This window comes from Myxine glutinosa, chromosome 9 (genome assembly GCF_964187855.1).
Source record: "Myxine glutinosa chromosome 9, kmMyxGlut1.1, whole genome shotgun sequence".
Classification (NCBI taxonomy): domain Eukaryota; kingdom Metazoa; phylum Chordata; class Myxini; order Myxiniformes; family Myxinidae; genus Myxine; species Myxine glutinosa.
In genome coordinates, this window is record NC_136269.1 from 144,886,994 (window position 1) to 144,910,442 (window position 23,449).

At 42.3% G+C, this 23,449-nt stretch overlaps 1 protein-coding gene across 4 annotated transcripts in view; it reads right to left on the reverse strand.

Annotated features, from left to right (window-relative positions):
* Positions 1 to 23,449, reverse strand: part of LOC137434832 (phosphorylase b kinase regulatory subunit beta-like) — a 335,447-nt gene that overhangs the window by 108,365 nt on the left and 203,633 nt on the right. For all 4 annotated transcript variants that reach the window (XM_078785025.1, XM_078785024.1, XM_078785027.1 and 1 more), the window contains one exon: positions 10,596 to 10,673. In XM_078785025.1, coding sequence (XP_078641151.1) covers positions 10,596 to 10,673 — 78 coding nt within the window. The remainder of the gene's footprint in view (positions 1 to 10,595; positions 10,674 to 23,449) is intronic.

Sequence of the window (23,449 nt, forward strand, 5' to 3'; positions counted from 1 at the left end):
CACCTACATTCCTTCCATCCTTTCTTCTCTCATCCGCAGAATAAACTTCTTGTATTTGCTACCTCGTGCTCTTCTCTCCAGTCTTTTAATAGTGCAAGTTCTGCAATATGCACTCCTGTTCTCAATTTCTACTCTTAATTACCCCTTCCCCTCCATTTCTTCCCTTTCTCTCTCTTCTCATCTTCCATTCCTGCCACTCAACACGGCACTTTCGAAAGGAGGTAATTAGTCCCAAAATACTTGGTGCACATGCGCAGAAACCCCCAGGTAACTGGCGTCTTCGGGGTGAAATAAAGTGTATTATGTGTCCAGGATAAGGATTGTTACTTGGTATGGTTCACCATGCTTCTGAAAGAAGCCGAAAATACTTGGAAAATAATGTGAGAGAAAGTGCTGTACCTCTGCACAACGAAAGACTGGGAGAACTTTCTGGGTTTTTAATTCATGTAATTCTTAATTAATCATGGCATCGTGTAATTCTTAATTAATCATGGCATCGTGTAATTCTCAATGAATCATGGTATTGTGTAATTCTCAATTAATCATGGTATCGTGTAACTCTCAATTAATCATGGTATCGTGTAACTCTCAATTAATCATGGTATCGTGTAACTCTCAATTAATCATGGCATCGTGTAACTCTCAGTTAATCATGGTATCGTGTAACTCTCAATTATTCATGGTATTGTGTAAATCTAAATTAATCATGGTATCGGGTAATTCTCAATAAATCATTGTATCGTGTAATTCTTAATTAATCATGGTATCATGTAATTCTTAATTAATCATGGTATCATGTAATTCTCAATTAATCATTGTATCGTGTAATTCTTAATTAATCATGGTATCGTGTAATTCTCAATTAATCATGGTATCGTGTAATTCTTAATTAATCATGGTATCGTGTAATTCTCAATTAATCATGGTCATGTAATTCTCAATTAATCATGTTATCCTGTAACTCTCAATTAATCATGGTATCGTGTAATTCTCAATTAATCATGGTATCGTGTAACTCTCAATTAATCATGGTATCGTGTAACTCTCAATTAATCATGGTATCGTGTAACTCTCAATTAATCATGGTATCGTGTAACTCTCAGTTAATCATGGTATCGTGTAACTCTCAATTATTCATGGTATCGTGTAAATCTAAATTAATCATGGTATCGGGTAATTCTCAATAAATCATTGTATCGTGTAATTCTTAATTAATCATGGTATCGTGTAATTCTTAATTAATCATGATATCATGTAATTCTCAATTAATAATTGTACCGTGTAATTCTTAATTAATCATGGTATCGTGTAATTCTCAATTAATCATGGTATCGTGTAATTCTTAATTAATCATGGTATCATGTAATTCTCAATTAATCATGGTCATGTAATTCTCAATTAATCATGGCATTGAGTAATTCTCAATTAATCATGGTATCTTGTAATTCTCAATTAATCATGGCATCGAGTAATTCTCAATTAATCATGGTATCGTGCAATTCTTAATTAATCATGGTATCGTGTAACTCTAAATTAATCATGGTATCGTGTAACTCTCAATGAATCATGGTATCCTGTAACTCTCAATTAATCATGGTATCGTGTCACTCTCAATTCATCATGGTATCGTATAATTCTCAATTAATCATGGTATTGTATAATTCTCAATTAATCATGGCATCGTGCAATTCTCAATGAATCATGGTATCGTGTAATTCTAAATTAATCATGGTATCGTGTAACTCTCAATTAATCGTTGTATCGTATAATTCTAAATTAATCATGGTATCGTGTAACTCTCAATTAATCGTTGTATCGTATAATTCTCAATTAATCATGGTATCGTGTAATTCTTAATTAATCATGGTATCGTATAATTCTCAATTAATCATGGCATCGTGCAATTCTCAATTAATCATGGTATCGTGTAATTCTAAATTAATCATGGTATCGTGTAATTCTCAATTAATCATGGTATCGTGTAATTCTTTATGAATCATGGTGTCGTGTAACTCTCAAATAATCATGGTATCGTGTAACTCTCAAATAATCATGGTATCGTGTAACTCTCAATTAATCATGGTATCGTGTAACTCTCAATTAATCATGGTATCGTGTAACTCTCAATTAATCATGGTATCGTGTAACTCTCAATTAATCATGGTATCGTGTAACTCTCAATTAATCATGGTTTTGTGTAACTTCCAATTAAACATGGCATCCTCTCAATTAATCATGGTATCGTGTAATTCTCAATTAATCATGGTATCGTGTAACTCTAAATTAATCATGAAATCGTATAATTCTCAATTAATCATGGCGTTATTCTCGATTAATCATGGTATCGTGTAACTCCCTATTAATCATGGTATCGTGTTTCTCTAAATTAATCATGGTATCATGTTTCTCTAAATTAATCATGGTATCGTGTAACTCTCAATTAATCATGGTATTGTGTAATTCTCAATTAATCATGGTATCGCTTAACTCTCAATTAATCATGGTATCATGTTTCTCTCAATTAATCATGGTATTATGTAACTCTCAATTAATCATGGTATCGTGTTTCTCTCAATTAATCATGGTATCGTGTAACTCTCAATTATTCATGGCATCGTGTAACTCTCAATTAATCATGGTATCGTGTAACTCTCAATTAATCATGGTATATTGTCACTCTCAATTAATCATGGCATCGTGTAACTCTCAATTAATCATGGCATCGTGTAACTTTCAATTAATCATGGTATCGTGTTACTCTCAATTAATCATGGTATCGTGTAACTCTCAATTAATCATGGTATCGTGTAACTCTCAATTAATCATGGTATCGCGTAACTCTCAATTAATCATGGTATTGTGTAATTCTCAATTAATCATGGCATCGTGTAATTCTCAATTAATCGTGGTATCGTGTAACTCTCAATTAATCATGGTATCGTGTAACTCTCAATTAATCATGGTATCGTGTAACTCTCAATTAATCATGGTATATTGTCACTCTCAATTAATCATGGCATCGTGTAACTTTCAATTAATCATGGCATCGTGTAACTTTCAATTAATCATGGTATTATGTAATTCTCAATTAATCATGGTATCGTGTAACTCTCAATTAATCATGGTATCGTATAATTCTCAATTAATCATGGCATCGTGCAATTCTCAATTAATCATGCTATCGTGTCATTCTAAATTAATCATGGTATTGAAGGAGCTGGGGCTCCCACGTCGATCGGAAGAATGGATGCGACAAAAAGCTGGAATTCATCCGAGTTGCTTTAATCAAACCAAACACTCAGGCACTCTGAAAAGCCCGTTTATCGGGCAGCAATATATATACATATTATCCCGGAGCGTTTGCCCAGGAAAGGCGAGAGGGGGCGTGGCCCAGCGTCCTGGCTGCGGCCTGGCAAGTTGAGGGCGAGCCTGCCCGGGCGTCCTGGACGAGCCCGGCATGGTGATCGCTCCGCGTCCTTGATAGGTGCAAGGCGATTTTGAAAATCCAGCGGTAGCCGCTACACACGTCCCCCCAGAATCGACTTGCACCGGCAGGGTCAAGTTGAGGGGGGTCCTGATGACCCGGCCGAAGCGACCCCTGGCGGGTCATGGGAGGGGGTCTGGTGTGGTGGTGGGCGGTCGAGTGGGGGGCACCGTGGACGGGGGGCGGCCTCGCCGCAGCGGAAGGGCCACCCGTGGTGGGTGGTCGACGTCCACGTGCGCCGGCTTGAGGCGGTCCACCGCAATCCGGTCCGACCTGCCGCCGATGTCGATGACGAACGACTTGTCGTCCCGTCGCAGCACCCGGAAGGGCCCGTCGTACGGCGGCCGGAGTGGCCCCCGATGTGCGTCGTGACACACAAAAACATACTCCGCTGTGCGAAATGCTGGGGGGATGTAGGACTGGGGGTCACCGTGGTGGGATGTTGGCACGGGGGCAAACCGTCGGGCGGCCTCCTGGAGGTCCGAGCGCTGGTGAGCTGCGGACCAGGGACTGGTAGCGTCGGGCACGAATTCGCCCGGGACGCGTAGCGCCTGGCCATAGACAAGCTCGGCGGTGGATGCCTGGAGGTCCTCCTTGGGGGCCGTGCGGAGGCCCAAAAGGACCCACGGCAGCCGGTCGGCCCAACCGCCGTCTTGAAGGCCGGCCATGAGAGCGGCCTTCATGGAGCGGTGGAATCGCTCGCACAACCTGTTTGCTTGGGGGTGGTAGGCCGTAGTACGGTGGAGCTTGACCCCCAGGTTGTGGGCGACCGCACCCCACAGCTCGGAGGTGAACTGTGGTCCGCGGTCTGACGAGATGTCCGCCGGTGCGCCGAAGCGGGAGACCCAGGTGGCGATGAAAGCCTGCGCCACGTCGGCGGTGGTGGTGGAGACAAGGGGAACGGCCTCCGGCCACCTGGTGGTCCTGTCCACCATGGTGAGCAGGTGTGTGAACCCCCGTGACAGGGGGAGGGGGCCCACCAGATCCACGTTGACGTGGTCGAAACGTCGTTCGGGCACGGTGAAAGGTGCCAGCGGGGCCTGGGTGTGTCGGTGGACCTTGGCCCGTTGGCAGGCCGTGCAGGTGCTGGTCCAATCGCGGACGTCCCGACGAAGGCCGTGCCAGACGAATCGCGCCGACACTAGCTTCTGAGAAGCTTTCCGGCCCGGGTGGGAAAGGCCGTGGAGGGAGGCGAAGATGCGGCGTTGCCAGGTGACGGGCACGATGCGGCGAGGCTGTCCTTGGGAGACGTCGCAGAGCAGGACAGTGTCCGCGAAGGGGATGTCGGCCAGGCGGAGGGCCGTGTCCGCCGCCCGGAGGGCTTGCACCGTGGTGTCGGTGGTTTGGTCCGCCGCCATAAGCGCAAAGTCCACGCCCAGGTGGACCGCGTTCGCGCTGGCCCAAGAAAGACAGTCGGCCACAGCGTTGTTTTTTGCCGGCGACGTGCCGGATGTCCGTGGTAAACTCCGACACGGCGGAGAGGTGGCGCTGTTGGCGGGCCGACCACGGCTCCGTGACCTTGGCCATGGCGTAAACCAACGGCTTGTGGTCGACGAACGCCATGAAAGGTCGGCCCTCCAGGAGGTGACGGAAATGGCGGACGGCCAGGTGTAGACCAAGGAGCTCCCGGTCAAACGTGCTGTATTTGAGCTCGTTCGGCCAGAGCTGCCGGCTGAAAAAAGCGAGTGGCTGCCAAACCCCGTTCACCCATTGCTCATGTATGGCGCCCACCGCGTAGTCGGAGGCATCCGTGGTGAGGGCGATGGGAGCGTTGAGCACCGGGTGAGCGAGCAGTGTTGCGTCGGCGAGGGCCCGCTTTGAGCTTTGGAAGGCCGCATCCATTGCTGCGGACCAGGCGATGTCGTGCTTGGCCGGCTTGCCCCGGAGGGCTTCGTAGAGGGGCCGCATGAGTTGAGCAGCGCGGGGCACGAAGCGGTGATAAAAATTCACCATTCCCAGGAATTCCTGCAGGGCCTTTATGGTGCGGGGACGCGGGAACGTGGTGATGGCCTCGACCTTGGTTGGCAGCGGCACGGCCCCGTTCTTGGTGATGTGGTGGCCCAAAAAATCAACGGCCGTCGTGCCGAAGTGGTATTTGGCCGTGTTGACGATGAGGCCGTGCTCGCTGAGGCGCCCGAACAGTGTTCGGAGGTGGAGGAGGTGCTCGGCCCGGGACGTGCTGGCGACGAGGATGTCGTCCAGGTAAACGAAAAGGAACGGCAGGTCACGCAGCACGCCGTCCATCAATCGTTGGAACGCCTGAGCCGCGTTCTTGAGACCAAACCGCATCCGCAAGAATTCGAATAAGCCGAACGGCGTGATGACTGCCGTTTTAGGGACGTCGGCCGCCCTGACAGGTACCTGGTGATATCCCCGTATGAGATCAATTTTCGAAAAAATGACCCGTCCCGCCAGACGGGCGGAGAAGTCTTGGATATGCGGGATCGGGTACCTGTCGGGGGTGGTAGCATCATTGAGACGGCGGTAGTCGCCACACGGGCGCCATCCACCCCCCGGCTTTGGCACGATGTGCAATGGCGAGGCCCACGCGCTATCGGAGCGCCGTACGATGCCGAGGTGCTCCAACGCGTCGAATTCGGCCTTCGCCACGGCGAGCTTGGCTGGGTCGAGGCGGCGGGCCCTGGCGTAGACCGGTGGGCCCGTGGTTGGTATGTGGTGCTCGATCCCATGCCGTACTGCGACGGCCGAAAACGTCGGCCGCGTGAGGGCCGGGAACTCCATGAGCAGGCGAGCAAACTCGTTCGCCGCCGTGACGGCGCATGCCAGCTCGGTCGGCGCGGAGCTGCTCAATGTGCATACTGTTACATATTTATGGGAATGTATGTGAATTACTATTCAGGTCTTTGCTTATCAATGTGTAGTCGATTAAGGGTTGTTGTGGTTGGAGGGTCAGGAGCCCTTCTGGAAAAAGAGACCGGAAACGGAAGAGGAAAAGACACGAGGTCGGGAGAAGCGACGAGGATTCTTCTTCCTCGCCCTGCTCCGACGAGAGGTGGGATCGATATTGAGCCGTGTGGAACAGCGGCGTTCCCAAGCCGTCTGGCGAGAGGAGTTACCGGGACGGGTACCTACCCGGTGGACACGTCAAGCTGCCGTGGGGCCGTGAACCGACCCAGCGTCTGGCACCATTCGCGGCACCGTCTACAAAGACGCGTACGGGTCGCACGTTGGGGCCTAACACGCGTTGCAAGCGGCGTGTGGCTTTGGCCTGCTTTACAGTATCCGCTTCGCGTGGCCAGGAGGGGGCTGCAGCCGTGGTGCCCGGTACGATACCTGCCCGGTGGAAAAACGTCCACCCGGGGTTCGTTCAACCGCCCGAGTGCGGCGAAGCCGACCAGCATCTTGGTCAGGAGGGGCCCAGAGACATTGTGAGGGACAGAGACCAAAGGGGGTCGTGAGTACCAAAGGGGACACACGTATGTAAGATGGCCATCTTAATCATCTAGGGGATTGATTGTTGAGTGTGAATTGTGGATGGTGGATTGCTCGGGGAATATATCCTTGATTGTATCATTGAAATTGTATGGTATCATTACCCTTGAAATATATCATTGAAAATCAGTTTTCTCTTGGGTGGAATTCATAGGGATTGCGTTGCGAAAGCGCATATATAATACAACTTTCTGGCGAAGTTCCTCTCACGGTCCGGGGGTCACCGAGACCAGGTAGTCACCGAGGGGACCACGTAACAATACCAGGGAGCTGCAGGTTTCGGCGTTGATTAAACGACGCCGTTGGACGTCCACCAGCAGTCCGTGTGCGCAGAGGAAGTCGGCGCCTAGCAGAGCCATGGGCACGTTTACGGTTACAAACGTCCAAGCAAAGCGTTGGCCGCCGAAGCAGAGGGTGACGTTGCGCGGGCCGAAGGTGCGGATGGTCGATCCGTTGGCCGCAACCAAGGAGGGGCCGCAAACCGCGGATTGCCTGTCCTGGTCAGAGGCGGGTATGATGCTCAGTTGGGCGCCGGTGTCGCACAGGAAGCGCCGTCCGGACGCTTTATCCGTGATGAACAGTAAGTTGCCCGTGTGGCCGGCGCTCATGGCTGGTAATGAACGCCGGCCCGGTCATTTCCCGGCCTGCCGAAGGTGCACGGGGGTCGGCATGTCCGGGCCTTCTGTCCGAACCTGGCATGATAGTAACACCACGCTTGGTCAGGTGGAGGCCCCGGTCGTCGTGCTGGAGGTGGTCGGCTCGGTGTAGCGGCCGCCAATTGCGTCGGCAGTTCGGTCGTCGACAGTGCCGGGTGCTTGGGCACCATGGGTGTTGCGTCGGACGGCGGTGGGTCCCATGTCGCCGCTGCGATGCGCTGTCCTGCGGCGGAGATCTTGTCGGCTTCTCTGGCAAGGGCCCAGGGATCTGTGATCGTCGTGCTTGCCAGGGCGAGGCGTACCGGGTTAGGCAGCTGACGGAGGAACAGCTCCCGGAACAGGAATGCCGGAGAGTGCTCGCCGAGCAGTGAAAGCATGTAGTCCATTCGCTCGGAAGGGCGCGCGTCGCCGAGCTCGGGCAGGTCGAGCAGGCGCCGTGCGCGTTCCGCCGATGGGAGGGCGAAAGCATCGAGGAGAAGCTTCTTAATCGCGCCGTATTTGTCAGCGGCTGGCGGGCTCTCGAGGAGGCTCAGGGCGCGGGCCGCGGTGGCCGAACGGAGCGCTGCTACCACATGGTGGAAGCGGGTGTCGTCGGCCGTGATGCCTCGCAGGGCGAACAGGGAATCCGCCTGTGCGAACCAAACCGCCGCGTGAGCCTCCCAGTAGGTAGGCAGTTTAAGGGCGACTGCCGTGTCCATGTCGGTAGGTCACCAATGAAGGAGCTGGGGCTCCCACGTCGATCGGAAGAATGGACGCGACAAAAAGCTGGAATTCATCCGAGTTGCTTTAATCAAACCAAACACTCAGGCACTCTGAAAAGCCTGTTTATCGGGCAGCAATATATATACATATTATCCCGGAGCGTTTGCCCCGGAAAGGCGAGAGGGGGCGTGGCCCAGCGTCCTGGCTGCGGCCTGGCAAGTTGAGCGCGGGCCTGCCCGGGCGTCCTGGACGAGCCCGGCATGGTGGTCGCTCCGCGTCCTTGATAGGTGCAAGGCGATTGTGAAAACCCAGCGGTAGCTGCTACAGTATCGTGTAATTCTCAATTAATCATGGCATCGTGTAATTCTTAATGAATCATGGTATCGTGTAACTCTCAAATAATCATGGTATCGTGTAACTCTCAATTAATCATGGTATCGTGTAACTCTCAATTAATCATGGTATCGTGTAACTCTCAATTAATCATGGTATCGTGTAACTCTCAATTAATCATGGTATCGTGTAACTCTCAATTAATCATGGTTTTGTGTAACTTTCAATTAATCATGGTATCCTCTCAATTAATCATGGTATCGTGTAATTCTCAATTAATCATGGTATCGTGTAACTCTAAATTAATCATGAAATCGTATAATTCTCAATTAATCATGGCGTTCTTCTCGATTAATCATGGTATCGTGTAACTCCCAATTAATCATGGTACTGCGTTTCTCGAAATTAATCATGGTATCGTGTTTCTCTAAATTAATCATGGTATCGTGTAACTCTCAATTAATCATGGTATTGTGTAATTCTCAATTAATCATGGTATCGCGTAACTCTCAATTAATCATGGTGTCATGTTTCTCTCAATTAATCATGGTATTATGTAACTCTCAATTAATCATGGTATCGTGTTTCTCTCAATTAATCATGGTATCGTGTAACTCTCATTTAATCATGGCATCGTGTAACTCTCAATTAATCATGGTATCGTCTAACTCTCAATTAATCATGGTATATTGTCACTCTCAATTAATCATGGCATCGTGTAACTCTCAATTAATCATGGCATCGTGTAACTTTCAATGAATCATGGTATCGTGTAACTCTCAATTAATCATGGTATCGTGTAACTCTCAATTAATCATGGTATCGTGTAACTCTCAATTAATCATGGTATCGTGTAACTCTCAATTAATCATGGTATATTGTCACTCTCAATTAATCATGGCATCGTGTAACTTTCAATTAATCATGGCATCGTGTAACTTTCAATTAATCATGGTATTATGTAACTCTCAATGAATCATGGTATCGTGTAACTCTCAATTAATCATGGTATCGTGTAACTCTCAATTAATCATGGTATCGTGTAACTCTCAATTTATCATGGTATCGTGTAACTCTCAATTAATCATGGTATCGTGTAACTCTCAATTAATCATGGTATCGTGTAACTCTCAATTAATCATGGTATCGTGTAACTCTCAATTTATCATGGTATCGTGTAACTCTCAATTAATCATGGTATCGTGTAACTCTCAATTAATCATGGTATTGTGCAACTCTCAATTAATCATGGTATCGTGTAACTCTCAATTAATCATGGTATCGTGTAACTCTCAATTAATCATGGTATAGTGTAACTCTCAATTAATCATGGTATTGTGTAACTCTCAATTAATCATGGTATCATGTAACTCTCAATTAATCATGGTATCGTGTAACTCTCAATTAATCATGGTATCGTGTAACTCTCAATTAATCAAGGTATCGTGTAACTCTCAATTAATCATGATATCGTGTAACTCTCAATTAATCATGGTATCGTGTAACTCTCAATTAATCAAGGTATCGTGTAACTCTCAATTAATCAAGGTATTGTGTAATTCTGAATTAATCATGGTTTCGTGTGTGTGTGTGTGTGTGTGTGTGTGTGTGTGTGTGTGTGTGTGTGTGTGTGTGTGTGTCGAAAACCTCCTTTCCATTATTCAAATACTTGGTAATGACATAATTCGCCTGTCCCCGACGCAATGGGTGACATGCTTTTGCAATCATGTGTGTGTGTGTTTCTGTGATACCTTGAGAAGATTTACATCTTGAAACAATTTCACATCCAGTAAAATAACACTTATTGCCATTGTTAAACGGTCTTTACATAAACTTCAAGCTGTGTGTGGAGCCAGACCCAATTAGCATGTTGGCTGTGTATCCTGACAGATCAGTTGGCATTCATTTGTTATCAATATTTTTGACAACTACATTACCTTGATATATCTACCAAGTTGTGCCTTTACCTTGTGGGGTTTGTTCCAGAAGTGGTTTGAGAAGTTCTTTGTACTCGGTAACCTGTGTGTGGTTCCCGTGAAAAACACCTCAGGTGCACATGGGAGACAGTACAAGGAAAATATGGTGTGAGTGGGGAATGAGGGTGGAGGCCCGAGTAATTTTACAATGAATCATTACCATGGACCACCAACCAAAAGAACTAATCCCCACATACAAAATTTACATCAACACCAATTTTGAACAACCATCCATTTTGATATATTTATCATCAGAATGACTGACAATCGTTTGATATAATATTTATCATCAAAATGACAATCCTGGGGGAATTATTTTTAATACAGAAGTTAAGGCTCATAGAAGAGCAGGACAACAGTGGACAGTTATAAGATGCACTGACAACAGAGTATAATTAAACAAACAAACGCTGTAAGATTTAGACAAGCAAAGGTAGAAAAGATTGTCAACAGCAATCAGTACTCATGTTGTATTGTCAACGATTAGATGGAGGAGTAAAACAGAACAATCTAATGAAGGTTTATTTATAAAATAGAACAATCTAATGAAGGTTTATTTATAAAATAGAACAATCTAATGAAGGTTTATTTATAAAATAGAACAATCTAATGGAGGTTTATTTATAAAATAGAACAATCTAATGAAGGTTTATTTATAAAATAGAACAATCTAATGAAGGTTTATTTATAAAATAGAACAATCTAATGAAGGTTTATTTATAAAATAGAACAATCTAATGGAGGTTTATTTATAAAATAGAACAATCTAATGGAGGTTTATTTATAAAATAGAACAATCTAATGAAGGTTTATTTATAAAAGAGAACAATCTAATGAAGGTTTCTTTATAAAATAGAACAATCTAATGGAGGTTTATTTATAAAAGAGAACAATCTAATGAAGGTTTATTTATAAAATAGAACAATCTAATGGAGGTTTATTTATAAAATAGAACAATCTAATGGAGGTTTATTTATAAAATAGAACAATCTAATGGAGGTTTATTTATAAAATAGAACAATCTAATGGAGGTTTATTTATAAAATAGAACAATCTAATGGAGGTTTATTTATAAAATAGAACAATCTAATGGAGGTTTATTTATAAAATAGAACAATCTAATGGAGGTTTATTTATAAAATAGAACAATCTAATGGAGGTTTATTTATAAAATAGAACAATCTAATGGAGGTTTATTTATAAAATAGAACAATCTAATGAAGGTTTATTTATAAAATAGAACAATCTAATGAAGGTTTATTTATAAAATAGAACAATCTAATGAAGGTTTATTTATAAAATAGAACAATCTAATGGAGGTTTATTTATAAAATAGAACAATCTAATGGAGGTTTATTTATAAAATAGAACAATCTAATGAAGGTTTATTTTTCATAAAACAATCTGAGAAAGGTTTATTTATAAGAGGGAACAATCTAATGAAGGTTTATTTATGAAAGAGATGAATCTAATGAAGGTTTATTTATAAAACAGAACAATCTAATGAAGGTTTATTTTTCATAAAACAATCTGAGAAAGGTTTATTTATAAGAGGGAACAATCTAATGAAGGTTTATTTATGAAAGAGACGAATCTAATGAAGGTTTATTTATGAAAGAGACGAATCTAATGAAGGTTTATTTCTGAAAGAGACGAATCTAATGAAGGTTTATTGATGAAAGAGACGAATCTAATGAAGGTTTATTTTATAACAGAACAATCCAATGAAGGTTTATTTATAAAATAGAACAATCTAATGAAGGTCTATTTATAAAATAGAACAATCTAATGAAGGTCTATTTATAAAATAGAACAATCTAATGAAGGTTTATTTATAAAATAGAACAATCTAATGGAGGTTTATTTATAAAATAGAACAAACTAATGAAGGTCTATTTATAAAATAGAACAATCTAATGAAGGTTTATTTATAAAAGAGAACAATCGAATGAAGGTTTATTTAGAAAAGAGAACAATCTGATGAAGGTTTATTTATATAATCGAACAATCTAATGAAGGTTTATTTATAAAAGAGAACAATCTGATGAAGGTTTCTTTATAAAATAGAACAATCGAATGAAGGTTTATTTATAAAATAGAACAATCTGATGAAGGTTTATTTATATAATCGAACAATCTAATGAAGGTTTATTTATAAAAGAGAACAATCTAATGAAGGTTTATTTATAAAATAGAACAATCTAATGAAGGTTTATTTATAAAATAGAACAATCTAATGAAGGTTTATTGATAAAATAGAACAATCTAATGAAGGTTTATTTATAAAATAGAACAATCTAATGAAGGTTTATTTATAAAATAGAACAATCTAATGAAGGTTTATTTATAAAAGAGAACAATCTAATGAAGGTTTCTTTATAAAATAGAACAATCGAATGAAGGTTTATTTATAAAATAGAACAATCGAATGAAGGTTTATTTATAAAATAGAACAATCTGATGAAGGTTTATTTATATAATCGAACAATCTAATGAAGGTTTATTTATAAAATACAACAATCTAATGAAGGTTTATTTATAAAATAGAACAATCTAATGAAGGTTTATTGATAAAATAGAACAATCTAATGAAGGTTTATTTATAAAATAGAACAATCTAATGAAGGTTTATTTATAAAATAGAACAATCTAATGAAGGTTTATTGATAAAATAGAACAATCTAATGAAGGTTTATTTATAAAATAGAACAATCTAATGAAGGTTTATTTTTAAAATAGAACAATCTAATGAAGGTTTATTTATAAAATAGAACAATCTAATGAAGGTTTATTTATAAAATAGAACAATCTAATGAAGGTTTATTTTTAAAATAGAACAATCTAATGAAGGTTTATTTATAAAATAGAACAATATAATGAAGGTTTATTTATAAAATAGAACAATCTAATGAAGGTTTATTGATAAAATAGAACAATCTAATGAAGGTTTATTTATAAAATAGAACAATCTAATGAAGGTTTATTGATAAAATAGAACAATCCAATGAAGGTCTATTTATAAAATAGAACAATCTAATGAAGGTTTATTTATAAAAGAGAACAATCGAATGAAGGTCTATTTATAAAAGAGAACAATCTGATGAAGGTTTCTTTTTAAAATAGAACAATCGAATGAAGGTTTATTTATAAAATAGAACAATCTGATGAAGGTTTATTTATAAAATCGAACAATCTAATGAAGGTTTCTTTATAAAATAGAACAATCTAATGAAGGTTTATTTATAAAAGAGAACAATCGAATGAAGGTTTATTTATAAAATAGAACAATCGAATGAAGGTTTATTTATAAAATAGAACAATCTAATGAAGGTTTATTTATAAAATAGAACAATCGAATGAAGGTTTATTTATAAAATAGAACAATCGAATGAAGGTTTATTTATAAAAGAGAACAATCTAATGAAGGTTTATTTATAAAAGAGAACAATCTAATGAAGGTTTATTTATAAAAGAGAACAATCTAATGAAGGTTTATTTATAAAATAGAACAATCTAATGAAGGTTTATTAATAAAATTGAACAATCTAATGAAAGTTTATTTATAAAAGAGAACAATCTAATGAAGGTTTATTTATAAAATAGAACAATCTAATGAAGGTTTATTTATAAAATCGAACAATCTAATGAAGCTTTCTTTATAAAATAGAACAATCTAATGAAGGTTTATTAATAAAATTGAACAATCTAATGAAGGTTTATTTATAAAAGAGAACAATCGAATGAAGGTTTATTTATAAAAGAGAACAATCTAATGAAGGTTTATTTATAAAAGAGAACAATCTAATGAAGGTTTATTTATAAAATAGAACAATCTAATGAAGGTTTATTAATAAAATTGAACAATCTAATGAAAGTTTATTTATAAAAGAGAACAATCTAATGAAGGTTTATTTATAAAATAGAACAATCTAATGAAGGTTTATTTATAAAATCGAACAATCTAATGAAGGTTTCTTTATAAAATAGAACAATCTAATGAAGGTTTATTAATAAAATTGAACAATCTAATGAAGGTTTATTTATAAAAGAGAACAATCGAAAGAAGGTTTATTTATAAAAGAGAACAATCTAATGAAGGTTTATTTATAAAAGAGAACAATCTAATGAAGGTTTATTTATAAAATAGAACAATCTAATGAAGGTTTATTAATAAAATTGAACAATCTAATGAAAGTTTATCTATAAAAGAGAACAATCTAATGAAGGTTTATTTATAAAATAGAACAATGTAATGAAGGTTTATTTATAAAATCGAACAATCTAATGAAGGTTTCTTTATAAAATAGAACAATCTAATGAAGGTTTATTTATAAAATAGAACAATCTAATGAAGGTTTATTTATAAAATAGAACAATCTAATGAAGGTTTATTGATAAAATAGAACAATCCAATGAAGGTCTATTTATAAAATAGAACAATCTAATGAAGGTTTATTTATAAAAGAGAACAATCGAATGAAGGTTTATTTATAAAAAAGAACAATCTAATGAAGGTTTATTTATAAAATTGAACAATCTAATGAAGGTTTATTTATAAAAGAGAACAATCGAATGAAGGTTTATTTATAAAAGAGAACAATCTCATGAAGGTTTATTTATAAAAGAGAACAATCTAATGAAGGTTTATTTATAAAATAGAACAATCTAATGAAGGTTTATTAATAAAATTGAACAATCTAATGAAGGTTTATTAATAAAATTGAACAATCTAATGAAGGTTTCTTTATAAAATAGAACAATCGAATGAAGGTTTATTTATAAAATAGAGCAATCTGATGAAGGTTTATTTATAAAATCGAACAATCTAATGAAGGTTTCCTTATAAAATAGAACAATCTAATGAAGGTTTATTAATAAAATTGAACAATCTAATGAAAGTTTATTTATAAAAGAGAACAATCTAATGAAGGTTTATTTATAAAATAGAACAATCTAATGAAGGTTTCTTTATAAAATAGAACAATCTAATGAAGGTTTCTTTATAAAATAGAACAATCTAATGAAGGTTTATTGATAAAATAGAACAATCCAATGAAGGTCTATTTATAAAATAGAACAATCTAATGAAGGTTTATTTATAAAAGAGAACAATCGAGTGAAGGTTTATTTATAAAAGAGAACAATCTAATGAAGGTTTATTTATAAAATTGAACAATCTAATGAAGGTTTATTTATAAAAGAGAACAATCGAATGAAGGTTTATTTATAAAAGAGAACAATCTAATGAAGGTTTATTTATAAAAGAGAACAATCTAATGAAGGTTTATTTATAAAATAGAACAATCTAATGAAGGTTTATTAATAAAATTGAACAATCTAATGAAGGTTTATCAATAAAATTGAACAATCTAATGAAGGTTTCTTTATAAAATAGAACAATCAAATGAAGGTTTATTTATAAAATAGAACAATCTGATGAAGGTTTATTTATAAAATCGAACAATCTAATGAAGGTTTCTTTATAAAATAGAACAATCTAATGAAGGGTTATTAATAAAATTGAACAATCTAATGAAAGTTTATTTATAAAAGAGAACAATCTAATGAAGGTTTATTTATAAAATAGAACAATCTAATGAAGGTTTATTTATAAAATAGAACAATCTAATGAAGGTTTATTTATAAAATAGAACAATCTAATGAAGGTTTATTGATAAAATAGAACAATCTAATGAAGGTTTATTTATAAAATAGAACAATCTAATGAAGGTTTATTTATAAAATAGAACAATCTAATGAAGGTTTATTGATAAAATAGAACAATCTAATGAAGGTTTATTTATAAAATAGAACAATCTAATGAAGGTTTATTTTTAAAATAGAACAATCTAATGAAGGTTTATTGATAAAATAGAACAATCTAATGAAGGTTTATTTATAAAATAGAACAATATAATGAAGGTTTATTTTTAAAATAGAACAATCTAATGAAGGTTTATTTATAAAATAGAACAATCTAATGAAGGTTTATTTATAAAATAGAACAATCTAATGAAGGTTTATTGATAAAATAGAACAATCTAATGAAGGTTTATTTATAAAATAGAACAATCTAATGAAGGTTTATTGATAAAATAGAACAATCCAATGAAGGTCTATTTATAAAATAGAACAATCTAATGAAGGTTTATTTATAAAAGAGAACAATCGAATGAAGGTTTCTTTATAAAAGAGAACAATCTAATGAAGGTCAATTTTTAAAGTAGAACAATCTCATGAAGGTTTATTTATAAAAGAGAACAATCAAATGAAGGTTTATTTATAAGAGAGAACAATGTAATGAAGGGTTATTTTTAAGAGAGAACAATCTAATGAAGGTTTATTTATAAAAGAGAACAATCCAATGAAGGTTTATTTATAAGAGAGAACAATGTAATGAAGGTTTATTTATAAAAGAGAGCAATCTGATGATGGTTTATTTATAAAAGAGAGCAATCTGATGATGGTTTATTTATAAGAGAGAACAATCTAATGAAGGTTTATTTATAAAAGAGAGCAATCTGATGATGGTTTATTTATAAGAGAGAACAATCTAATGAAGGTTTATTTATAAGAGAGAACAATCTAATGAAGGTTTATTTATAAGAGAGAACAATCTAATGAAGGTTTATTTATAAGAGAGAACAATCTAATGAAGGTTTATTTTTAAGAGAGAACAATCTAATGAAGGTTTATTTATAAGAGAGAACAATGTAATGAAGGTTTATTTATAAGAGAGAACAATGTAATGAAGGTTTATTTATAAGAGAGAACAATCAAATGAAGGTTTATTTATAAAAGAGAGCAATCTGATGATGGTTTATTTATAAGAGAGAACAATGTAATGAAGGTTTATTTAGAAGAGAGAACAATGTAATGAAGGTTTATTTATAAAAGAGAACAATCTAATGAAGGTTTATTTATAAGAGAGAACAATCAAATGAAGGTTTATTTATAAGAGAGAGCAATCTGATGATGGTTTATGTATAAAAGAGAACAATCAAATGAAGGTTTATTTATAAGAGAGAACAATGTAATGAAGGTTTATTTATAAGAGAGAACAATGTAATGAAGGTTTATTTATAAGAGAGAACAATCAAATGAAGGTTCATTTATAAAAGAGAGCAATCTGATGATGGTTTATTTATAAGAGAGAACAATGTAATGAAGGTTTATTTATAAGAGAGAACAATCTAATGACGGTTTATTTATAAGAGAGAACAATCAAATGAAGGTTTATTTATAAGAGAGAACAATCTAATGAAGGTTTATTTTTAAGAGAGAACAATCTAATGAAGGTTTATTTCTAAAAGAGAACAATCTAATGAAGGTTTATTTATAAGAGAGAACAATCTAATGAAGGTTTATTTATAAAAGAGAACAATCTAATGAAGGTTTATTTATAAGAGAGAACAATCTAATGAAGGTTTATTTATAAGAGAGAACAATGTAATGAAGGTTTATTTATAAGAGAGAACAATCTAATGAAGGTTTATTTATAAGAGAGAACAATCTAATGAAGGTTTATTTTTAAGAGAGAACAATCCAATGAAGGTTTATTTATAAAAGAGAGCAATCTGATGATGGTTTATGTATAAAAGAGAACAATCAAATGAAGGTTTATTTATAAGAGAGAACAATGTAATGAAGGTTTATTTATAAGAGAGAACAATGTAATGAAGGTTTATTTTTAAGAGAGAACAATCAAATGAAGGTTTATTTATAAAAGAGAGCAATCTGATGATGGTTTATTTATAAGAGAGAACAATGTAATGAAGGTTTATTTATAAGAGAGAACAATGTAATGAAGGTTTATTTATAAAAGAGAACAATCTAATGAAGGTTTATTTATAAGAGAGAACAATCAAATGAAGGTTTATTTATAAGAGAGAACAATCTAATGAAGGTTTATTTTTAAGAGAGAACAATCTAATGAAGGTTTATTTATAAAAGAGAACAATCTAATGAAGGTTTATTTATAAAAGAGAACAATCTAATGAAGGTTTATTTATAAGATAGAACAATGTAATGAAGGTTTATTTATAAGAGAGAACAATCTAATGAAGGTTTATTTATAAAAGAGAGCAATCTGATGATGGTTTATTTATAAGAGAGAACAATCTAATGAAGGTCTATTTATAAAGTAGAACAATCTAATGAAGGTTTATTTATAAAATAGAACAATCTAATGAAGGTTTATTTATAAAATAGAACAATCTAATGAAGGTGTATTTATAAAATAGAACAATCCAATAAAGGTTTATTTATGAAAGCGACGAATCTAATGAAGGTTTATTTATAAAAGAGAACAATCTAATGAAAGTTTATTTATGAAAGAGACGAATCTAATGAAGGTTTATTTATAAAATGGAACAATCTAATGAAGGTCTATTTATAAAAGTAGAACAATGTAATGAAGGTTTATTAATAAAATTGAACAATCTAATGAAGGTTTATTTATAAAAGAGAACAATCAAATGAAGGTTTATTTATAAGAGAGAACAATGTAATGAAGGTTTATTTATAAGAGAGAACAATCTAATGAAGGTTTATTTATAAAAGAGAGCAATCTGATGATGGTGAAGGAGCTGCGCTCCAACGCGAGTCGAAAGAATTGACGCGACCAAAGACAGAATTCGTCCGAGTTGCTTTATTGAAACAAAACAGCTCAGGTATTCTGACAAGCCCGTTTATCGGGCAGCAATATATATATACACATTTATGCCGGGGCGTTTGCCCGGGAAAACCGAGACCGGGCATGCCCTGGTGTCAAGGGCGAGTCCTGGAAAGGCGAGTCTGGACATACCCGGGCGTCCTGGACGCGGCCTGGCAAGTCGAGGCTGGGCGTGCCCGAGGGCTCTGGGCGAGCCCTGGAAAGGCGAGAGCGGGCATGCCCGGACGCTCTGGGTGAGCCCTGGAAAGGCGAGTCTAGACATGCCCGGGCATCCTGGACGCGTCCTGGCAAGTCGAGGCTGGGCGTGCCCGGGCGCTCTGGGCGAGCCCTGGAAAGGCGAGAGCGGGCATGCCCGGGAAAGACGAGACCGGGCGTGCCCGGGAGGTTCGGGCGTGCCCGGGAACAGCGAGTCTGGGCATGCCCAGGAGAGGCGCGTCTGGGCCCGTCCGGACGAGCCCGGCATGGCGATCGCGCCCTGGCCGCGTCCTGGCAGGTGCAAGGCGATTGTGTACATTCAGCGGGAACCGCTACACACGCCCCTCCAGAATCGACCTGCACCGGCAGGGTCAATTTAAGGGGGGTCCGGATGACCCGGCCGAAGCGACCCCTGGAGGGTCGTGGGGGGGTCCGATCCGGTGGTGGGTGGTCGAGCGGGGGGAACTGTAGATGGGGGGCGGCCTCGCCGCAGAGCAAGGGCCAACCGTGGTGGTCGGTCGACGTCCACGTGCGCCGGTTTGAGGCGGTCCACAGAGATCCGGTCCGACCGGCCGCCGACGTCGACGACGAAGGACTTGTCGCCCCGTCGCAGGACCCGGAAGGGCCCATCGTACGGCGGCCGGAGTGGCCCCCGGTGCGCGTCATGACGCACAAAGACATACTCCGCTGTGCGAAGCGCCAGGGGGACGTAGGACTGGGGGCCACCATGGCGGGACGTTGGCACGGGGGCAAATCGGCGGGCGGCCTCCTGGAGGTCCGAGCGCTGGTGTGCGGCGGACCAGGGACTGGTAGCGTCGAGCACGAACTCGCCCGGGATGCGGAGCGGCTGGCCGTAGACGAGCTCGGTGGCGGACGCCCGGAGGTCCTCCTTGGGGGCCGTGCGGAGGCCCAAAAGGACCCACGGCAGCCGGTCGGTCCAACCGTCATCCTGAAGGCCGGCCATGAGTGCGGCCTTCATGGAGTGGTGAAACCGCTCGCACAACCCATTGGCTTGGGGGTGGTAGGCCGTGGTGCGGTGCAGCGTGACTCCCAACGAGCGGGCGACCACGCCCCAAAGTTCGGACGTGAACTGTGGGCCGCGGTCGGACGAGATGTCTGCCGGTGTGCCGAAGCGCGCGACCCAGGTGGCGATGAACGCCTGCGCCACGTCGGCGGTGGTGGTGGAGGTGAGGGGCATGGCCTCCGGCCACCTGGTGGTCCTGTCCACCATGGTGAGCAGGTGGGTGAACCCCCGCGATGGGGGCAGGGGACCCACCAGGTCCACGTGGACGTGGTCGAAACGCCGTGCAGGCACAGTGAAAGGTGCTAGCGGGGCCTGGGTGTGGCAGTGGACCTTGGCCCGCTGGCAGGCCGTGCAGGCATTGGCCCAGTCGCGGACGTTCCGTCGAAGGCCGTGCCAGACGAAATGCGCCGACACCAGCTTCTGAGAAGCTTTCCGGCCCGGGTGAGAAAGGCCGTGGATGGAGGCGAAGATGCGGCGCTGCCAGGAAACGGGCACGATGGGGCGAGGCTGGCCCTGGGAGACGTCGCAGAGCAGGACGGTGCCCGCGAAGGGGATGTCGGCCAGGCGGAGGCCCGTGTCCGCCGCCCGGAGGGCCTGCACCGAGGTGTCCATGGTCTGGTCGGCCGCCATGAGCGCGAAGTCCACGCCGAGGTGGACCGCGTTCGTGCTGGCCCAAGAAAGACAGTCGGCCATGGCGTTGTCTTTGCCGGCGACGTGCCGGATGTCCGTGGTGAATTCCGACACGGCGGAGAGGTGGCGCTGCTGGCGGGCCGAGCACGGCTCCGTAACTTTGGCCATTGCGTAGATCAATGGCTTGTGGTCGACGAAAGCCGTGAATGGGCGGCCCTCCAGGAGGTGTCGGAAATGGTGAACGGCCAGGAATAGACCGAGCAGCTCGCGGTCGAACGTGCTGTATTTTAACTCATTCGGCTGGAGCTGCCGGCTGAAAAAAGTGAGTGGCTGCCAAACCCCGTCCACCCATTGTTCATGGATGGCACCCACTGCGTAGTTGGAGGCGTCCGTAGTGAGGGTGATGGGCGCGTTGAGCACCGGGTGAGCCAGCAGCGTTGCGTCGGCGAGGGCCCGTTTTGCGCTCGCGAAGGCCGCGTCCATGGCCGCGGACCAAACGATGTCATGCTTGGCCAGCTTGCCCCGGAGGGCCTCGTAAAGGGGCCGCATGAGCTGAGCAGTGCGGGGCACGAATCGGTGATAAAAATTCACCATGCCGAGGAACTCTTGTAGGGCCTTGATGGAACGGGGACGTGGGAACGTGGTGATGGCCTCGGCCTTGGTCGGCAGCGGCACGGCCCCGGTCTTGGTGATGCGGTGGCCCAAAAAGTCAACGGTCGTCGTGCCGAAGTGGCATTTGGCCGGGTTGACAATTAAGCCGTGCTGGCTAAGGCGACCGAACAGTGTTCGGAGGTGGAGGAGGTGCTCGGCGCGGCACGTGCTGGCGACGAGGATGTCGTCCAGATAGACGAAAAGAAATGGCAGGTCGCGCAGCACGCCATCCATTAAGCGCTGGAACGCCTGGGCCGCGTTCTTGAGGCCAAACGGCATCCTCTAAAATTCGAACAGGCCGAATGGCGTGATGATGGCCATCTTCGGGACATCGGCCGCCCGGACAGGTACCTGGTTGTATCCCCATATCAGGTCAATTTTGGAAAATATGACCCGTCCCGCCAAACGGGCGGAAAAGTCCTGGATGTGCGGGATCGGGTACCTGTCGGGGGTGGTAGCGTCGTTGAGGCGGCGGTAGTCGCCACACGGGTGCCAGCCGCCCCCCGGCTTTGGCACAATGTGCAGTGGTGAGGCCCACGTGCTATTGGAGCACTGCACGATGCCGAGGTGCTCCAACGCGTCGAACTCGGCCTTTGCAACGGCGAGCTTGGCCGGGTCGAGGCGGCGGGCCCTGGCGTAGACCGGCGGGCCCGTAGTGGGTATGTGGTGCTCGATCCCATGCCGCACTGCGACGGCCGAAAACGTCGGCCACGTGAGGGCCGGGAATTCCGCGAGCAGGCGAGCGAACTCGTTCGCCGTCGGGAGGGCGCACGCCAGTTCGGTCGGTGCGGAGCTGCTCATCGTGCACGCCAGGGAGCTGAAGGTCTCGGCGTTGACAAGGCGACGACATTTGACGTTGACCAGCAGCCCGTGCGTGCAGAGGAAGTCGGCGCCCAGCAAAGCCATGGGGACGCAGGCGGTCACAAAGGTCCACTGAAAGCGCTGGCTGCCGAAGCAGAGGGTGATGTCGCGCGGGCCGAAAGTGCGTATGGCCGAGCCATTAGCAGCGACCAAAGAGGGGCCGCAAATGGCGTCCCGCCTGTCCTGCTCGGAGGCGGGTATGACGCTCAGTTGGGCGCCGGTGTCACAAAGGAAACGCCGCCCGGACACTTTGTCCCGAATAAAAAGCAAGTTGCCCGAGTGGCCGGTGCTCATGGCTGGGAATGAACGCCGGCCCGGCCGTTTCCGGACTTGCCGAAAGTGCACGGGGGTCGGCACGTCCGAGCCTTGTGTCCGAACCTGGCGTGGTAATAACACCACGCCTGGTCAGGTGGAGGCCCCGGCCGTCGTGTCGGAAGCGGCCGGTGCGGCGTGGCGGCCGCCAGTTGCACCGGCGGTTCGGCCTCCAACCGCGCAGGGCGCTCGGGCATCGTGGGCGTCGCCGAGGACGGCGGCAGGCTCCAGGTAGTCGCGCCGATGTGTTGGCCCGCCGAGGAGATCTTATCGGCTTCCCTGGCGAGGGCGCGGGGATCGGTGATCGACGTGCCAGCCAGGGCGAGGCGTACTGGGTGAGGCAGCTGGCGAAGGAACAGCTCGCGGAACAGAAAATCCGGAGAGTGCTCACCGAGCAACGAGAGCATATAGTCCATGCGCTCGGACGGGCGCGTGTCGCCGAGCTCGGGCAGGTCGAGCAGGCGCCGTGCGCGTGCCGCCGGTGAGAGGGCGAAAGCG